Here is a 16166-nt window from a genome sequence, read left to right on the forward strand (position 1 = left end):
TTGTTTGTTGCTTTTTGTGTTACTGGGGATTGAATCCAGATGCAGTCCACCTCTGAGCTGCATCCTCAGCCCTGTTTTATTCTTTATTTTGAAACAGTCTCAGTAAATTGTGAAGGGCCTCACAAGTTGCTGAGGCTGGCTTTGAACCTGCAATCCTTCAAGTACTGGGATTACAAGCGTGCGCCACCACGCCTGGCTTAGGAGCATCGTTTAAGGAGTTTTGATACCTGTGCACCTATGGAAGCATTCCCCAGCCCTAGAGAGGGAACAGTGGCCACACCCGGAACGTTCCGGGTGGTAGACAGATCAGATCTGCCCCGCCGTGCCTGCCCGCCTTCCCACAGATGCAGCGTGCGGCAGGGCTCTGCCTGGCTGCTTGCTTTCTCAGTGTTTTTGAGATCCATCATACGTCAGTCAGTGGTCCCTTCTTTGTGGCTATTAAGTAATACTGCTTGGTGGGTGGACTCCTTCACCTGGCCTTGGATTCTGAGCTGTCACCCATTGAGGCTGCATTAAGAAGATGTGTGGTCCTTCGGGGGCAACTGCTCTAATTTCCATGGGTGTGTGTGTGTGTGTGTGTGTGTGTGTGTGTGTGTGTGTTTTGTGGTACCGGGGATGGAACCCAAGGGCATTGTACCTCTGAGCTACACCCTCAGCCCTATTTTCCAGTCTTTTTATTTTTTTTTATTTTTTTGTGGGTCTGGGGATGGAACCCAGAGGCATTTGACCTCCGAGCTACACCCCCTGCCCTATTTTTTATTATTTACTTTGAAACAGGGTCTCACTGAGTTGCAGAAGGCTTCACTAAGTAGCTGAGGCTGTCCGCGAACCCCTATCCTCCTGTCTCAGCCTCCCCGATGCTGGGATTACAAGCGTGTGCCACCACGCCCGGCTCTACAATTGGTGATTTTCAAGCCAACAAACAAATGACTGGTCGGGTGCAGTGGCGGGTTCCGGAGGGCTCTCTCAGGCCTCTCTGGTTTCAGAAGCAGGGCTCATGGTTTAACCCCCTTAGAGTTCGCCTTCGATGGTAGAACCCTAGGTTATTGGATTGGGAGTCTGGGAAGCACCCCAAGTATACGTTGCGTCCTGACAGCCCACCCCGTGCTCCTGCCGCTGGTGGACTCCCCTCCTCCCGGGATGCGCACCCTGCACCTGCCCGCTGGTTTGACAGGTTGGCTGACTTGTGCACGTTATTGGTAAGGATGTAAATCAGTCCAGCCATTATGGAACCAGGATGGAGGGTCCTCCAGGGAGGGGAGAGGCTCGCAGGCGCCCAGGGCTGGACAGGCGGGATCCAGCACAGCCTTCCCCTGAAGCTTTCTGTCCTGCGAGGCTGCCCCTCCCTCGGCCCTTGGCTGGCAGGAGAGTGCAGGCTTTTGTTGGCGTTCGAGTTGGCACTCGGGCATTTGGGCTGCGCCTTCTTCATTTCCAAATCCGAAACCTACGATGCAAAAGGAAGCCCAGGAGACACGCCCAGGCTCCAGGCCTGGCAGCTGCCATCTTCCCAGAAACTCACAGGCATCTTGGGTTTATTTCTCCTTTAATGCCCAGCATTTTGCTTAGAGGAGGAGCCAGGGAAAACACATCGAGTCTGTCTCAGAAGCCGACGGTCTCTGCGCATGAAAACATTTCCTCTGTTATTCAGAATAGATTTTTTCCTGTTGACCTAGTTTCAACATCGCCGGCTCTCTTTCCTGCATCATTCTGCTGCCAAGCCCACCTGGTGATGTTCAGACACTCGGGCCCGAATCCTCCACCAGGTCCTCCCATTTCTCTCCTGAGAGTGCTTGCCCACCCACCCTGGGATGGTCCATGGGCACAGGGGCCGAGACACCACGCAGTTTTCATCTGGTAGCATCAGGGTCATCCCAGGCTCCGCCTCTGTTTGTTGACCGTCTGCTCCGGGAGAAGCTCAGTGCTTCCCGGCACTGGTGCGTTGATTAGTTCTGGGCCGGATCCTGGACATTTGGCAGATGCGTTGAAACTCAGTCCTGTGAAACCCTCGGGAGCATTTCCTTTCTTCAAAGCAGAGGCTCAGCCTGGTTGGCACAGACGGCAAGTCCGTCTCCCGTGGCGAGGGAGGCGGGCCACCTGGGCCAGCTTCTGGGGCTTGGTCCCTACGATGGCCACAGGGAGGCTGGACGTAGGGGGCGGGTGGACCTTGGCTGCTCCGCCCGTGGGTAGCCGGGTGAGCCAGAGCCCCGCTGCCCTGCGGTGAAGCCTGCTCCTCACCGTGTACACCCATAGCTCAGGCTGCCCTGGGGCCAGAGCTGGAGAGGGGGAGAGAGGGAACGGGCTCAGGACGCACCGCACGCCCCTCTCCCAGGGCGCCCCCTGGCTAGCGCCTGCTGACGCTGGACACTGACCTCCAGTTGCCTTTTTTGGTCTTGCCCAGAGCTCTGAGTCCTAGTCAGCGGCAGAGGAGTACTGGGCTTACTTCATCCAGGCCACCAGGAAGCCTGCGGGGTGGATCGTGAGAGGAAGAGGGCCGGAGCCCTGCTGCTGCAGAAGTTCCTGGTTAGGATTTGGGGTCCAGACTGCGGTTCCTGAGTCTGTGTCCTGTCCATCCCTCCCCTGAAGTTCCTCTGGAGAGGGGGTGGGGCTCCTGGGTGCACTGCAGGGAGTCCTGGGAGCAGGCAGCAGCTGGCTGGGATGGCTGCCCCTTTGATTCTCATGTGTTCCCAGGTGATTCTACCTCCGAGCTGCACCCCCAACCCGATTGTTTTTAGTCTTTTTTATTTTTGAAACAGGATGTCACTGAGTTGCAAAGGGCCTCACCAAGTAGCGGAGGCTGTACGCGAACCACGATCCTCCTGTCTCAGCCTCCTGAATGCTGGGATTACAAGCATGCACCACCACACCCAGTGTTTCATGTGTCCCCATTTTGCAGAAAAAGTTGCTGAGGCCCAGAGGAGTGCCCGTAATTGGCCCAAGGCTGCACAGCCACGCAATGCCAGAGCTGGGCTTTTGCTCCCAACTTCCAGTTTAATGCTCTGTTGAACAACAAGTGTTAACAGTTGGGGCCAGAATGAGAACAGATGGGCTGTGAACTTGGCCTTGGAGCGGGTGTGGAGGGTGTGGAGGGCAGGTGGGGGCTGAGGATGCTCAGGCACAGGCTGCCGGGAAAGGTCCTCTGGCCAGACCCCACAGTGCCGGGTGGAGAAACAGGCCCTGCCTGGGCGCAGGGTGGCAGACCGCCATCCCAGGCAGTGTCCAAGTCAAGATTGGTGGGGAGGGAGTGTCCATGGGGTATGACACTGCTCCAGACATGGCTCTGGAATAAGAAGAGACAGGTGGTTGCTGATGGTGTTCAGTCTGGGGTGGAGATGGAACTTCATTGGGTAGAGTCCCAGCCAATCATAACGGCAGGTTCCTCGTGGGCGCGTCGTGAACTTTGGAGGCCTGCTGGGATATACTTGCAGTTTCATTATTAAACTAAACCACTGAGCTGGGGGCAGTAGTGTGCACCAGTAATCCCAGCAAGTCGGGAGGCTGAGACCGGAGTATTACAAGTTCAAGGCCAGCCTGGGCAACTTAGTAAGACCCTGTCTCAAAAATAATAAAAAGGGCTGGTGTGTAGCTCAGTGGTAGAGAACACCCAGGGTTCATCCCCTGGTTTCAAAATACATAAATAAACTATTGAGAAGAAATGGTCACAGGTAAAAATCACGTTATAAAACTATACGATAAGCCAGGCAAACGTGGTGGCGCACGCCTGTAAACCCAGCACTTGGGAGGCTGAGACAGGAGGATCAGGCTCGAGCACAGCCTCAGCTACTTAGTGGGACGCAGCAACTTAGCAAGATCCTGTCTAAAAGCAAAAATTAAAAAAAGGATTGGGGAGCGGGCGCGGTGGCGCATGCTTGTAATCCCAGCATTTGGGAGGCTGAGACAGGAGGATCGTGGTTCACGGACAGCCTCAGCTATGTAGTGAGGCCCTTTGCAACTCAGTGAGACCCTGTTTCAAAATGAAGATTAAAAAATAGGGCTGGGTGCCGGGCGTGGTGGCACACGCTTGTAATCCCTGCGCTTGGGAGGCGGAGACAGGAGGATCGCACAGGTTTGAAGCCAGCCGCACTGGTGTAAGAGACCCTGTTTCAAAAATATAAAATAGGTCTGGGAGTGTAGCCCGGAGGTAGACAGGCTTCCAGAAACCCCAGTACCACCAAAAAAAAAAAAAAAAAGGAAAAAAATAGGGCTGGGGATGTAGCTCAGAAGTAGAATGCCTGAGCTCCATCCCCAGTATCAGAAAAAAAAAAAAAAACCATCATCATCATCATCATTAGCAGCAGCAGCAGCAGCTAGACTGTGAATTAGAGCCAGTTGCCTTCGGGAAGCACTAGTGTCGCCCACTGGTGAGCCGGTGGTCTTGCCACCCCTCTCCTGCACGGGCACCCCTGCTGGCTGCAGCCGCAGAGCCCTGGGTGACCGGGGCCATCAGTGGGAGCTGCTGTCGAGTGGATGGAGTCTGATTTCATTGTAAGCTCTTCTCATCAGACTGGACGGGGAACCGTGGTCAGGTGCTGAGATTCTGTCTGCTGTCCACAGTCAGAGTGACCGCAGGTCAGCCTCGCCGGGGACTGGGGATCCGGCCCTTGGACTAAATTAGGGTCACGGAGATTTCTTTGACTTGCTCAGTGAGTTTTTTTCTTTCCCTTTTAAAATTAGAGCCAACATTTTAAAACCAGATTTTATGTGCAGATCCACACTTGGAGAATATCGCCATGGGTCCGTACCCACGCACAGAGTGCGTGGTACCCACGCACAGAGTGTGGCTGCTGGCCTTTGGGAGGGCAGAGCCTTCAGGGTCTCGTGGCCTCGCTGCGGAGCCCGATGCTGCCTGCCACCCCCTTCTGGTGCTTTGACGGGACTCCAGACAGCAGATCCCGGCTCCACCTTCTTGTCTTAGGTGCTTAACATTCAGCACAGGCACTGCGCCCACCAGGGAGGGAAAACCAGCTGAGGTTGGGCCGGGAGCCTGAGACCGGGCATCTAGGGCAGTGTGTGGGCATACAGCAGGTGCTTACGCAGTGCCTCTGGGCATGCAGTAGGCGCTTACGCAGTGCTGGTGGGCATACAGTAGGTGCTCATGCAGTGCTGCGTGTTGCCTCCCTGTCCTTCCCATCGTCTCCCTGGCGGCAGTGGGAGGTGAGTGCAGGACCTCAGGATTCCCCGCAGGGCCTGTTTGTTCATTTTTAGGATTTACAACACGTGTGCTGGAAGACACACACACTTGGAGAGATTGGAAGCCGGCTGTGTTAATGCAATTGTTCACACAGTGCCCTTTGTTCTCAACGGAAACGCAAGTTCTTCCTTCCTTTGAGGCCAGTTCTTAGGGCCCTTTCCTGTTCTGGATTCTTACTGCAGTGTTTTTTTTGTTGTTTTGATTTTTTTTTTTTTTTCAGTACTGGGTTTGGAACCCAGGGACCTTCTATCTCTGGGCTACATCCCAGACTTATTTTATATTTTATTTGGAAACAGGGTCTCACTAAGTTGCTGAGAGCCTCACTAAGTAGCTGAGGCTGGCTTTGAACCTGCGCGATCCTCCTGTCTCAGCCTCCCAAGTGCTGAGATGACAAGCGTGCGCCACCATGTCCCACCTTATTGGTTTTAAGTGCCGGCCCCGCCACTGAGGCCGGGCCCCCCACCCCTGTGCGGGCTCTCTGTAGAGCTGGCCCCCGCTGTGTCGGATGTGGTGGTGACCAGCGTGGCTGGGTCAGAAGCAGAGGCCTCGCAGGTCACCAGCGCGCAGGGCCGTGCTGTCCAGAGGCCTTGCAGCCACACTCAGCTCTGCCCGGCTCCCCCGGTGACCGCAGCTCACAGCGTCAGGTGCTCGGGCAGGGCTGTGGCGCACGTGCGCTCTGCAAACCACCAGAGCCAGGGCCCCTGCTCTGCCTGCCGAGGGGCTGCCCCTCCTACCCATCGCAGCCACAGCCGCCACCTGTCCAAGCCCCTGCGCCAGGTGACGCTCCTTGCGGCCAGCTTAGCCTGTTGTTGTCTGCGCTGGAGCCTGTGGCCGCACAGTAGATCGCTGTGTGAAGATGGATCTGACCCCGGCGCGTGGAGCACACAGGAACACCACCGGCCCTGCTCCGCTCCCCTGCCACACACGACCAGGAGCTGGCGACCTCAGCAAGGCCACCCTGCACCTGGGGACATTACAAAAGCCACTTGTAACCCTTGGGGTAGAGTCACCGGAGGCCAGTCTTGTCTTGAGGGACGCCAAGTTTGCACCCAGCTGGACCTGGGGCTATAGTGTCGCATCTGGAGAAGCAGCTGGGAGGCCGTACTGTCGCGTGATGTGGGTTCTGGCCTTTCTCTCCTGGCCCATGGAATGGGCGGGCTGTGCCGGGGGCACAAGCAAGGCAGGGAAGATACAGCGGGTGTTTTGTTTGGGGAGCAAACCCAGGGCCTCGAGCGTGCTAGGCAAGTGCCCTGCTACTGAACCGTACCTCAGCCCCCAAGTGAGGTGTTACCTGTGCGATTACCTGTCCGTTCCCAGTGGCAGCTGTGGCCCGTGATGGTTTTAGATTTTAGTGTGTGTGTGTGTGTGTGTGTGTGTGTGTGTGTTACTGGTGATGGAACTCAGGGGCTTTCTACCTCTGGGCTACACTCCCAGACCTATTTTATATTTTATTTGGAAACAGGGTCTCACTAAGTTGCCGAGGGCCTCACTAAGTACCTGAGGCTGGCTTCGAACCTGCACGATCCTCCTGTCTCAGCCTCCGAAGCGCGGGGATGACAACAAGCGTGCGCCGCCTTGCCTGGCTGGTGGCCCGTGACGTTTTTGCCTGACTTTTCCGAGGTAAACGCTCACCTGCAATTTTGACGGTGGTCAGGTTCAGATAGCACATGTGGAGGGGCGTGTTGCTGGGAGTGTGTTTAATTAGGGAAGCTGATGCAGCCCTTGGGATTTCTCTGCATCCCTCCTCTGGGGCGCCCCTTGTTGCTGGGAACCTGTGCAAGTCGGGTGTGTGGAGGTCCAGGTGCCTGCAACACACTATCACCTGTTCTACACGACATAAAGCTCGGCCTCTGCGCAGCACGGGAGCCCCGCTAGCGGGCATGGTGGGGCCAGCCCTCCCGCCCTGTCCCCGCTACCCCACTCACACCCAAGCGCCCATCTGTGGAGAGCCACGGGCAGCAGCTGTAGCCTTGACCGTGCCTCTGTTGACGTTCTGGTAGCACGTTCCCGAGAGGCCCGAGGCCTCCAGGGCCTCCCAGAGCAGCACGCCCAGCCCCGGACCTCGGGCCTGCTAGGTGAGTGTTTACACGCCATGCACCTGTATTGCTGACAGACATGCCCCCGAGGCTCACGGGAAACCCACGACTGTCCTGTGTGTCCAGGAACTTCCATAAACCGCTTTCACCTGTGAGCCAGGTCATGACAAACACCAAAAAACAAACAACACAATTCAAATAGCAGATGCTGGAACCTCTCAGCTGCGCCTCCCACACGCTGCCCCGGTGGCTGCAAAGACCTCGGCGGCGGGTGTACAGAGAGCGCAGGCAAATGAGAGCGTGGTTTGAGCGCAGTGGTCAGCTCCCTGGGCACAGGGTCATTGCCTTCCTGGAGCGTGATGGCCATTTGGCTCAGCCTCAGGCTAGCAGGATTCAGTCTGGTTGGACAGGGATGGGAGAGTCAGGATTCATCTATTGTCAGCAAAAATGTAAAAAAAAAAAAAAAAGTGTCAAAACTTTCAGCCAAAATTTGCTTACAGATTTTCAGTCCATTTTGAGGAATGACTCTTAAATGAGGACATTAAAAAAAAAAAAAAAGTGAAGCCGGGCGTGGTGGCGCACGCTTGTAATTCCCGCGCTTGGAGGCGGAGACAGGAGGATCACGCAGGTTCGAAGCCCGAGGGCTGTGCCCTGTCCAGGGACAGTCAGGGTCAGATGCTGCTCCGGCTCCTGTGAGCCGGGCTCCAAAAAGAAATGAAGACTGTTCAAAGCACGGCTTTATGAAATATGCACAACCCCATAAAATGACCTGCCTTGATGTTTTATTTATAAGAACATTCCTTCAAACAAGAAAGAAGACTCCTGAGCGTCGGTTTTCTGGTCTAGGGGACAAGGACCCTGGCCAGCCTGCACGCCTGCACGGGCTCGGCGCTCACAGGGGGCCTGGGCTGGACTCGGTGCCGGCCAGCCCTGGTGTAAGGGGCCTCAGAGACACACAGCTCTGCCCAGAGCGGGTCTGGGCAGTGTGGGTGCTATAATCATGTTGGGTGGGGGCTGGCCCTTGAGCCCCTTGGGCCTTCCCGCAGGATGGCAGGAGCTTAGGGGAGTCAGGATCAGTGATGCTGTCCCCAGGTCTGGTATGTGACCTCCGGGGCTTGCGGCAGCCTGCGCTGGGCACTGCAGTGCCCAGGAGGGGACAGGCGGAGGCCGTGGGGAAGGGTCTGAGCTGGGTCCTGAGGGCTGCAGGCAAAGCCACAGGCAGACCGGGCAGAGTGGCGATGCCAACCATTCAGATTTGTGTCCTGCGTGGTCACTGGCCCACGCACAGGCGGGTGCGTCCTGGGGCACAAGCCCGGGAGCCGGCACCCAGGGTGGATCTGCAGGGACGGGAGCAGTGGGAGGCCCACGGAAGGAGAGGCAGGGCCGCGGTGCTAGAGGCAAACGTGGTGAGAGAGGCGGAGGAGGCAGTGGCGGCTCGCGCTGCGGCAGCTGGTGGACCCAGAGGCTCCCGAGCTCCACACCGTCCGTGCCGAGAGGCTCAGCCTTCGGGCTTGGCCAGCCTGGCGGGCGGCTACTTAATAGGCTACTTTCTTCCCTGGTTTTTGGAGCCTGTCAGTCTGGATCGACAGGACTAGGAGTCGTTCAATGGTAGACTCTTACTCAGCTCTCCTTGAGTCACTCGTAACGTTTAGCTATCTCATGGCATAATACATGCCTTGTTTTTATCTCTTGCAGTGTCTTAGATCAGTCAATTGTTTGGATATTGAGAACCTTGCACAATCCAACGATTGTACGTGGGTGTTTAGAACCCCTGTTGCATATTTCTCTTCTTTTTTCTTTTTCATACTGGGAATTGAACCCTGGGGGCTTTCTACACCCAGGCTATACTTCCAGCCCTTTTTATTTTGAAACATGGTCTCACTAAGTTCCTGAGGCTGGCCTTGATCCCTCTGTGTCGGCCTTCAGAGTGCTGGGATTACAGGCGGTGTCACTGTTCTTATCAAGAACCATAGTCAAAATGAGAGGTCCTGGGAGGTCCTGAAGTCTGCTCTCAGGGGTCTGAGAGATCACAGTACAGTTAGGCCGATAGTTAACCTGTGGCTCCTGTCCCATCACTGAACACCTGCCTGAGCCTGGCCCTGTGCTTGCGACACACAGATGTCTCCCATTGGCTCCTAGTCTTGTGGGATGGTAAGAGGTCAGATGAGGTCAAAGAGTTTGAGCGCAGGGTCACAGGGGTGCAGGGTTTGGGTGCACGGTCACCAGGATGCAGGGTTTGGAGGGGCTCCATGAAGATGCTGCCAGCCGTCCAGAAATGGGGACTGTCGGGAAAGTGAGTGGTGGGAGATGAGAAGCAGGTTTGAGAGCCCCCTGGGGGTGGGGAGGCCTGTCGGGTGGGTGGGAGTCAGGAGCCCCAGAGGTCTGTCCTGGGCGTCCCTCTCCCACAGAGGGAGAGAGGAGAATAACAAGAGAGTGGAAATGGCATTTTGAGACAGTTGAGAAGGCTAGAGGCCCAGGGTGCTGTGCGCAGGCTCTGCTGGACACCTAAGAGGCTGTCCTTCCAGCCTGGACTCCCCCTGACCCGACCCACCACCCAGGGGAAGCGAGGGCCCTGCCGTCAGCCTCAGGAGTGTGGACCCCGCCTGGACCCTCCCCGGGTCCTTATGCTTGAATTGCATAGGCAGCAGCTTTAAACGCGACGGACAATGGCTACAAACGCTCCAGCAACAGATGATTTTCATTTAGTTCTTGCAGAGATGCAGTCTTAGCTCTATTTCAGGTTTTATAGCCAACCTAGGAAGCCAACCACAAAGTATACTGTTCTTCTGTATAAAAATACATGGTAAATCCCAACAGTGATTCATGAGAAGCTTTGGAATACTAGCCTGTTCAAAGGGCCCTGCTGTCCTCAATCTTCTGGGCCCTCCTGGGCGTGTTCCTTCAGGCCCGTGGCTTCTGTCCCAACCTGCCGACTCCTGCGGCTGTGCTCCCAGCTCGGGACTCTCTTTTGATGTTCAGTCCCATAACCACAGCATGCCTGTGTGGGCTTGGGTTGGTCTGGCTCTTCCTGGGCCTTGGTGTTAGACAGTGTCCACGCTGCCACCCCCAGGGCCACCCAGGTCTCCCTCCTCTTGCATCCTCTCTGGCCCCCAGCCTTTCCAAGTTGGGCCCTGACTCCCACCTGCGTGCTTGGTGGCCTGGTGGCCTCGTCCAGTTATGTGTCCCCTCCCTACTGGGGTTTTGGAGCCATTTCTTCAAATGTGGCACAGCGGCCAGCCCAGAGCAGTCAGCATCCACTGCTGGAAGGTAGAGTGATCGACCCGGGAAGTCGCGGCCTGCGTTTGGGGACAGTCATCTAAACCGCCCGCTGTCTGGTAACACGCCCGCAGTTATTTAGCTCTGAGCTACCACATGGCACCTCACCTTCCTCTCTGTTGGGGGATTTCTTTTGTGTCTCGCTTTGTGCCTTCACTGGTGCATTATGACAGCCTTGCGTCATAATGTGAGTCACGTTGATAAAGTCAGACATGCACACGCTCTTGATCCACCCTCTCCCCATTTTCCTCCCAGTATGGCGTACCCAGCTCATGTATACACATAGTCTATGGTAGTGTTTCTATTCATGAACCTCAGTCTTCCTCCTCCCTCCCCTTAGGTCTCCTCCCTGGCTCCCCTGAGGTTTCTCTCACCATCTGGAGTCTCTCCTGTATCCCACTTACTCCGTATCCTGCACATGTTCAAGAAAACATATGACCCTTCACTCTCTGTGATTGGCTAACCTCACTTAACACCACGTTCTCCAGGTCCTTCCATTTTCTTGCAAATGATGTAATTTTTTATTGTGGAGTAGAATTTCATTGTTTGTATTTCCCATAATCTTGTAATCCATTCATCTGCTGACCAACACCTAGGTTGGTCCCATAGTTTGGGCATTGTGAATTGTGCTGCTATGGACATGGGTCTGCGTATATTACTGTAGTTGTCTGGTTTCATCCCATTTGGAGAGATGCCCTGTAGTGGTATGGCCAGATCATACGGTGGATCCATTCCCCATTTTGGTATTTCTAATGAGAACATGAAGGCAGAATCTCCTAGCAGTCTGGAGCGGGGTGTCTTCCTTGTGTGGACTCTGCTGCACAGTCTGACCTGAGGATGGGTCTTTGCAGATGCCAGCTCAGTGCCCGTGTCTGAGATCATCACCGTGGAGGAGGCAGATGCCCCTGGGAAGCACTCCGCCAGCGGCCGATGGCAGAAGATGGAGAAGCCGTTCGCGTTCACAGGTGACGGAGCGTCAGCGTCTTCTCCTGTGCTCTCCTCCAGCTCAGGGCAGGTTGCAGGGGAGGGGACTCCCGCCCTGTGTTTAACAAGCTCAGGGTGGGGTCCTCCTTACACAATCTCCTGACCACCTTCCCTTCAGGATCTACTTTCAGTTCATGTTCTGGCTATTGACGATCTTCTCACTTTCTTTCTTTATATGGCTTAAAGGATCTGAGAAATTGCTCCTTTTTTAATGTACATTGAAAGTCACTGACTAGTTAGACGCCAGAGGGCTCCGGGGTCGCTCTGTGGGAGCCTGTGCGAGCCCCTGACGAACGTCGCTTTCCGAGCAGTTCACTGTGTGAGGCGAGCCCGGCACCACCGCTGGAAGTGGGCGCAGGTGACCTTCTGGAGCACGGACGAGCAGCTGTGTTGCCTGTGGCTGCAGACCCTGCGGGAGCTGCTGGCGAAACTGAGTACGTGTGCAGGCTCACGCGGTGGGGGCAGCTGGGTGGCATGAGGGGCGGCGGGCGTGATGGCTCCGTTTCACAACTTGCTTACTGGTGCTGGGGATTGAACCCAGGGCATTCTGCCTCTGAGTGACAGCCTGGCCCAGTTTTATAAATGTTTATTCCTTCCTTCGTTTATTCCTCGGTGGACGGTCACATGGAGAGCGCCCCGTGGCTCTCATGAATCCTCTCATGCCAGCGTCCCAGGACACGCTGGCCTGTACTTGGCACTTCTCTTGGGTTCAGCCCAGGGGTGGAATCGCTGGGTCGTACAGCGTGCGCATGTTGAACCTCAGTAGTCACCCCGGGCCCCGCCACCTCGTCACCACACCGTTCCCACTTTCGCCGGTGTGGAAGGGGTCTGTCCCCTTGCCTGTGGTCTTAGACTGCATTTCCCCAGTGGTCAGCGAAGTTGGGAAGTCCACCCGTCTGTTTCTGGGCCAGACGGACATCGTCAGTCGGGGGTTCAGATCAAGTCTCTCATCCATTTCCTGTTTGGTTGTCTGTCTGAGTGACAGGTGGAACGTCTTCACGTGTGATCTGATGTGATGGACGAATGAGGTGTCTTTCCCATTCTGTATCTGGCCTTCCCCTCCGGTGTTAGTGCCTTTTGATGAACTGACATTCTTGATCTTAGTATATAGTTCAAGGAATCTTTTTAATTTTTTGGCATTGGAGATTAAACTTAGGGGCATTCCACTTCTGAGCTAAACCCTCAGCACTTTTTTTTTTTTTTAATTTTGAAACAGAGCCATGCTAAGTTGCTGAGGCTGGCCTTGAACCTGCAATCTTCTTGTCTCAGCCTCCCATGTTATTGGGATTACAGCCATACACCATTGCGCCTGGCAATTTATCTTTTACTTTTTCTGTTTTTTTAAATTGTGGTTAGATTGGTCCTACTTAGATATCCTTGACTAAGGTCATGAAGATATTTTCGTATTTTCTTTTTAAAAATGCTTTTTTTGTGGTACTAAGGGCGGAACCTAGGGGCTTTTGAGTACCTCTGAGCTATACTTCCAGACCTGCTTTATATTTTATTTGGAAACAGGGTCTCACTAAGTTGCTGAGAGCCTAAGTAGCTGAGGCTGGCTTCGAACCTGCGCGATCCTCCTGTCTCAGCCTCCCAAGCGCGGGGATTACAAGCGTGCGCCACCACGCCCGGCTTCTTTTCCATATTGTATTGTTGACCTTTCATGTTTGGATCCACAATCCTTTTGGTGTTGATATTTGTATACAGCAAGAGGAGCTGTCAGGCTTATGGTCTGTAAGTGGAAAAGTGGCGTGTCGTTTATGGGAAGGACTGTCTGTGCCTCTCTGTGCTGGTGTTGAGTTTCTCGTTGCTTGCGGGTAGAGATTTAGTAGCATTCCGTGATGCCCCAGCATCCTAAGATCTTGCTAAATCTAATAGCTGGCTGATCTTCTGGGTTCCCGTCAAGGACAGTCACAGCAGCCATGAGTCATAGCAGTTCTGTTTCCGTTCTTCTTTTTCTTAGTGCTTGCCCAAGTCGGCCCAGGGCGGGGGACGGAGCACGCTTGTCTGGGTCCTGACCCGGGGGGGGGGGGCGGTTCTCAGTTCTGCACCATTAAGGGTGTTTCTTCAGTTTTTAAAATCAGATGAAGGAAATTCCCTTCTAATCCTGATTATCCGAGAGTTTTGCTTTTTTAAGTCACGAATGGTCTTGAGCCATTTGAGTGCATGTTCTGCATTTATTGAGATGGGCGTGGGAGTTTTCTGTTAGTGTGCTGAGTTCGGGTGCGTTCCCACTGTTAACCCTCTGCGCCCTTGGTTGTGAGGTTGACCCCTCTGCCGGTCACCAGAGTGAGGCCTCCTGAGGTTGCATTCAGGGTGTTGGCACTGAGCTTCTGGGGAGACAGGGCTGTCTCTTCCTTTTCTGTGGTGTCCAGCGTTGCTGTCTAGATCACAGTGACCACGTACAAAGTGTTCAGAGGTCTTTCTTCATTACCTGCTCTCTGGAAGAGTTTGCGTAATATCAGGGCCATTTGTCCACAAATATCTGGAGGAATTCAATGGTGTGAACTACTTGAGTACTTGAAGTCAGGGATTCCTTGATGGGAAGGACATTATTTATTATTATTATTATTATTATTATTATTATTATTATTTTGGTACTGGAGATTGAGCTTAAGGGTTCAATCTCTAAGCTAAACTCCCAGGTCCCTCCCTCACTTTTTTCTAGTCTTGAAATAAGGTCTTGCTAAGGCTGGCCTCAAACCTGCAATCCTCCTATCTCAACCTTCCAAGGACTGGGGTTGTAGGCGTGTGCCACCAAGCCTTGCTGGAAGGGTTTTATTAGTGGTTGCAGTTTTGTTATTAACTATGAGGCAATAATTCAGATTTTCTGTTTCTTCTGACTTTTTGGTAGTGTGTGTGTGTGTGTGTGTGTGTGTGTGTGTGTGCATGTGTTTGTGTGTTGAGAAATGTGCCCATTTTGTAGAAAATTGATAAATTTACCAGCACTACTGTATTAATCCTTTGATTTTCTTTGTAACATTTGTAGATTCTAGAGTGGTGCCCCCTTTTCATTCCTGAGATTGGTAACATATTTTCTCCCCTTTTATCAGTTTTAATAGAGATTTATCAATTTTAAGATACTTCTCAAATAACTAACTTTTGGTCTTGTTGACTTTTCTATTATACTATTTCTTCCAATTTTTTTATTATGACTTTTTTTTTTTTGCAAGTCTGGGGATGGAACCCAGGGGTATTCTACCTCTGAGCTATACCCCCTGCCCTTTTTGTAATTCTTTCTTTAAAATTAAAAAAAATATTTGTGTGTGTGTGTGGTACTGGGGTTCCTGGAAGCCCTTCTACCTCCGGGCTACACTCCCAGACCTATTTTTATATTTTTATTTGGAAACAGAGTCTCTTAAGCCAGAGAGGCTGGCTTTGAACCTGCACAATCCTCCTGTCTCTGCCTCCCAAGCGCGGGGATTACAAGCGTGCGCCACCACGCCTGGCGCTCTGTGTGCTTTCTCCACTGAGCTACATCCCCAGCCTTAAACCACTGAGTTTTGAAACATGCACACCTGTGTAAGCCAATCCTGCCAAGACCACCGCCCGGCGGTCCCCACGGTCAGTCCTGGTTGGTGGCGCGGCTGTCAGGTCATCGTGGTGGTGTTTTGCCTGTTCTAGAGCTTTCTGCACACAGAGTCCCGCGATAGAGGCTTCGTCCTGCAGGAGATGTTTCTCGCCCTTGCTTGTGTTGCTCTGGGGTCTGCTCCCGCTGTCCCTGAAGGGTGCTCCCTGTGTGGCGGCCCTGTCCCGTTGTCCACGCACCTGTCGGTGGTCCCGGGGCGTTCTCCCCTTTGCCTGTCATCAGTGGCGCCGTGGGGCGTTTGGGTCCAGGTTTTGGTGTGGACGTCCACTTTCAATTCTCATGGGTGTATACATTCTTGTTATTTTTGTTAACCCTTTCTTTCTCTTCCTTCCTTCCTTCCTTCCTCTCTCTTTCTTCCTTCTTTCTCTTTCTTTTTTTCTTTTTCTTAGAATCTACTCAAACTGACCAGAACAGAAATGTGAAAGTTATCATAAGAAAACAGAGACGTCCTGGGAACCCCAGGCAGAGGTGTTCAGCTGGGCCTCGACAGGGGCCGAGCCGGGACTCTGTCTGCAGCCCCGTCCCTCCCTCCCTGCCGTCCCTGCACCAGACCCTCCCTTCTGTCGCTGCCCGTCTCTCTCCCCACGCTTCTTCCTGTACACCTCGCCCATTCTTCTCCTCTGTTGACATGCTTGCTCACGTGAGCTGGGGGAGGCCGAGCCTCCAGGGAGGCAGGGAGGGAGGCGGGCGCCGGCACCGGGCTCCCGGAGCCCCCTTACACCGGCACATGCATTTCACGGTCACTTTCCTTTCACTGCGTGGGGAACTCAGTATCTTTGTTTCTTAAGATTTTAAAATACTTTTTGCCAGATAATCCTGAGCAGAATTTGAGTTGTGGCTTGGTGGCGGCCCGGGGCGCACAGCAGTGCTGGGCTGCGTGTGCGCTGTGATTTACACCAGGCTGTTGTTCTAGCGTCTCGACCGAAGCACTTGCTGGTGTTCATCAACCCCTTCGGAGGGAAGGGCCAAGGCAAGCGGGTGTACGAGAGGAAAGTGGCCCCGCTCTTCTCGCTGGCCGCCATCACCACGGAGATCGTAGGTGAGTGCGAGGGCCAGCCGGATCCCTGGGGGGTGCTCCTGGGGAGTCACTGGAGGA

General features: G+C 54.1%; 1 protein-coding gene across 1 annotated transcript in view; it reads left to right on the top strand.

The window, feature by feature from the left end:
• CERK (ceramide kinase) overlaps positions 1 to 16166 on the top strand; it is a gene marked incomplete at both ends in the record, with an annotated part of 37497 nt that overhangs the window by 5370 nt on the left and 15961 nt on the right. Inside the window, 3 exons of the mRNA XM_080705218.1 lie at positions 11352 to 11465; positions 11796 to 11918; positions 15984 to 16109. Coding sequence (XP_080561344.1) covers positions 11352 to 11465; positions 11796 to 11918; positions 15984 to 16109 — 363 coding nt within the window. The remainder of the gene's footprint in view (positions 1 to 11351; positions 11466 to 11795; positions 11919 to 15983; positions 16110 to 16166) is intronic.

Source organism: Muscardinus avellanarius (genome assembly GCF_963383645.1).
Source record: "Muscardinus avellanarius genome assembly, chromosome: 11".
Classification (NCBI taxonomy): domain Eukaryota; kingdom Metazoa; phylum Chordata; class Mammalia; order Rodentia; family Gliridae; genus Muscardinus; species Muscardinus avellanarius.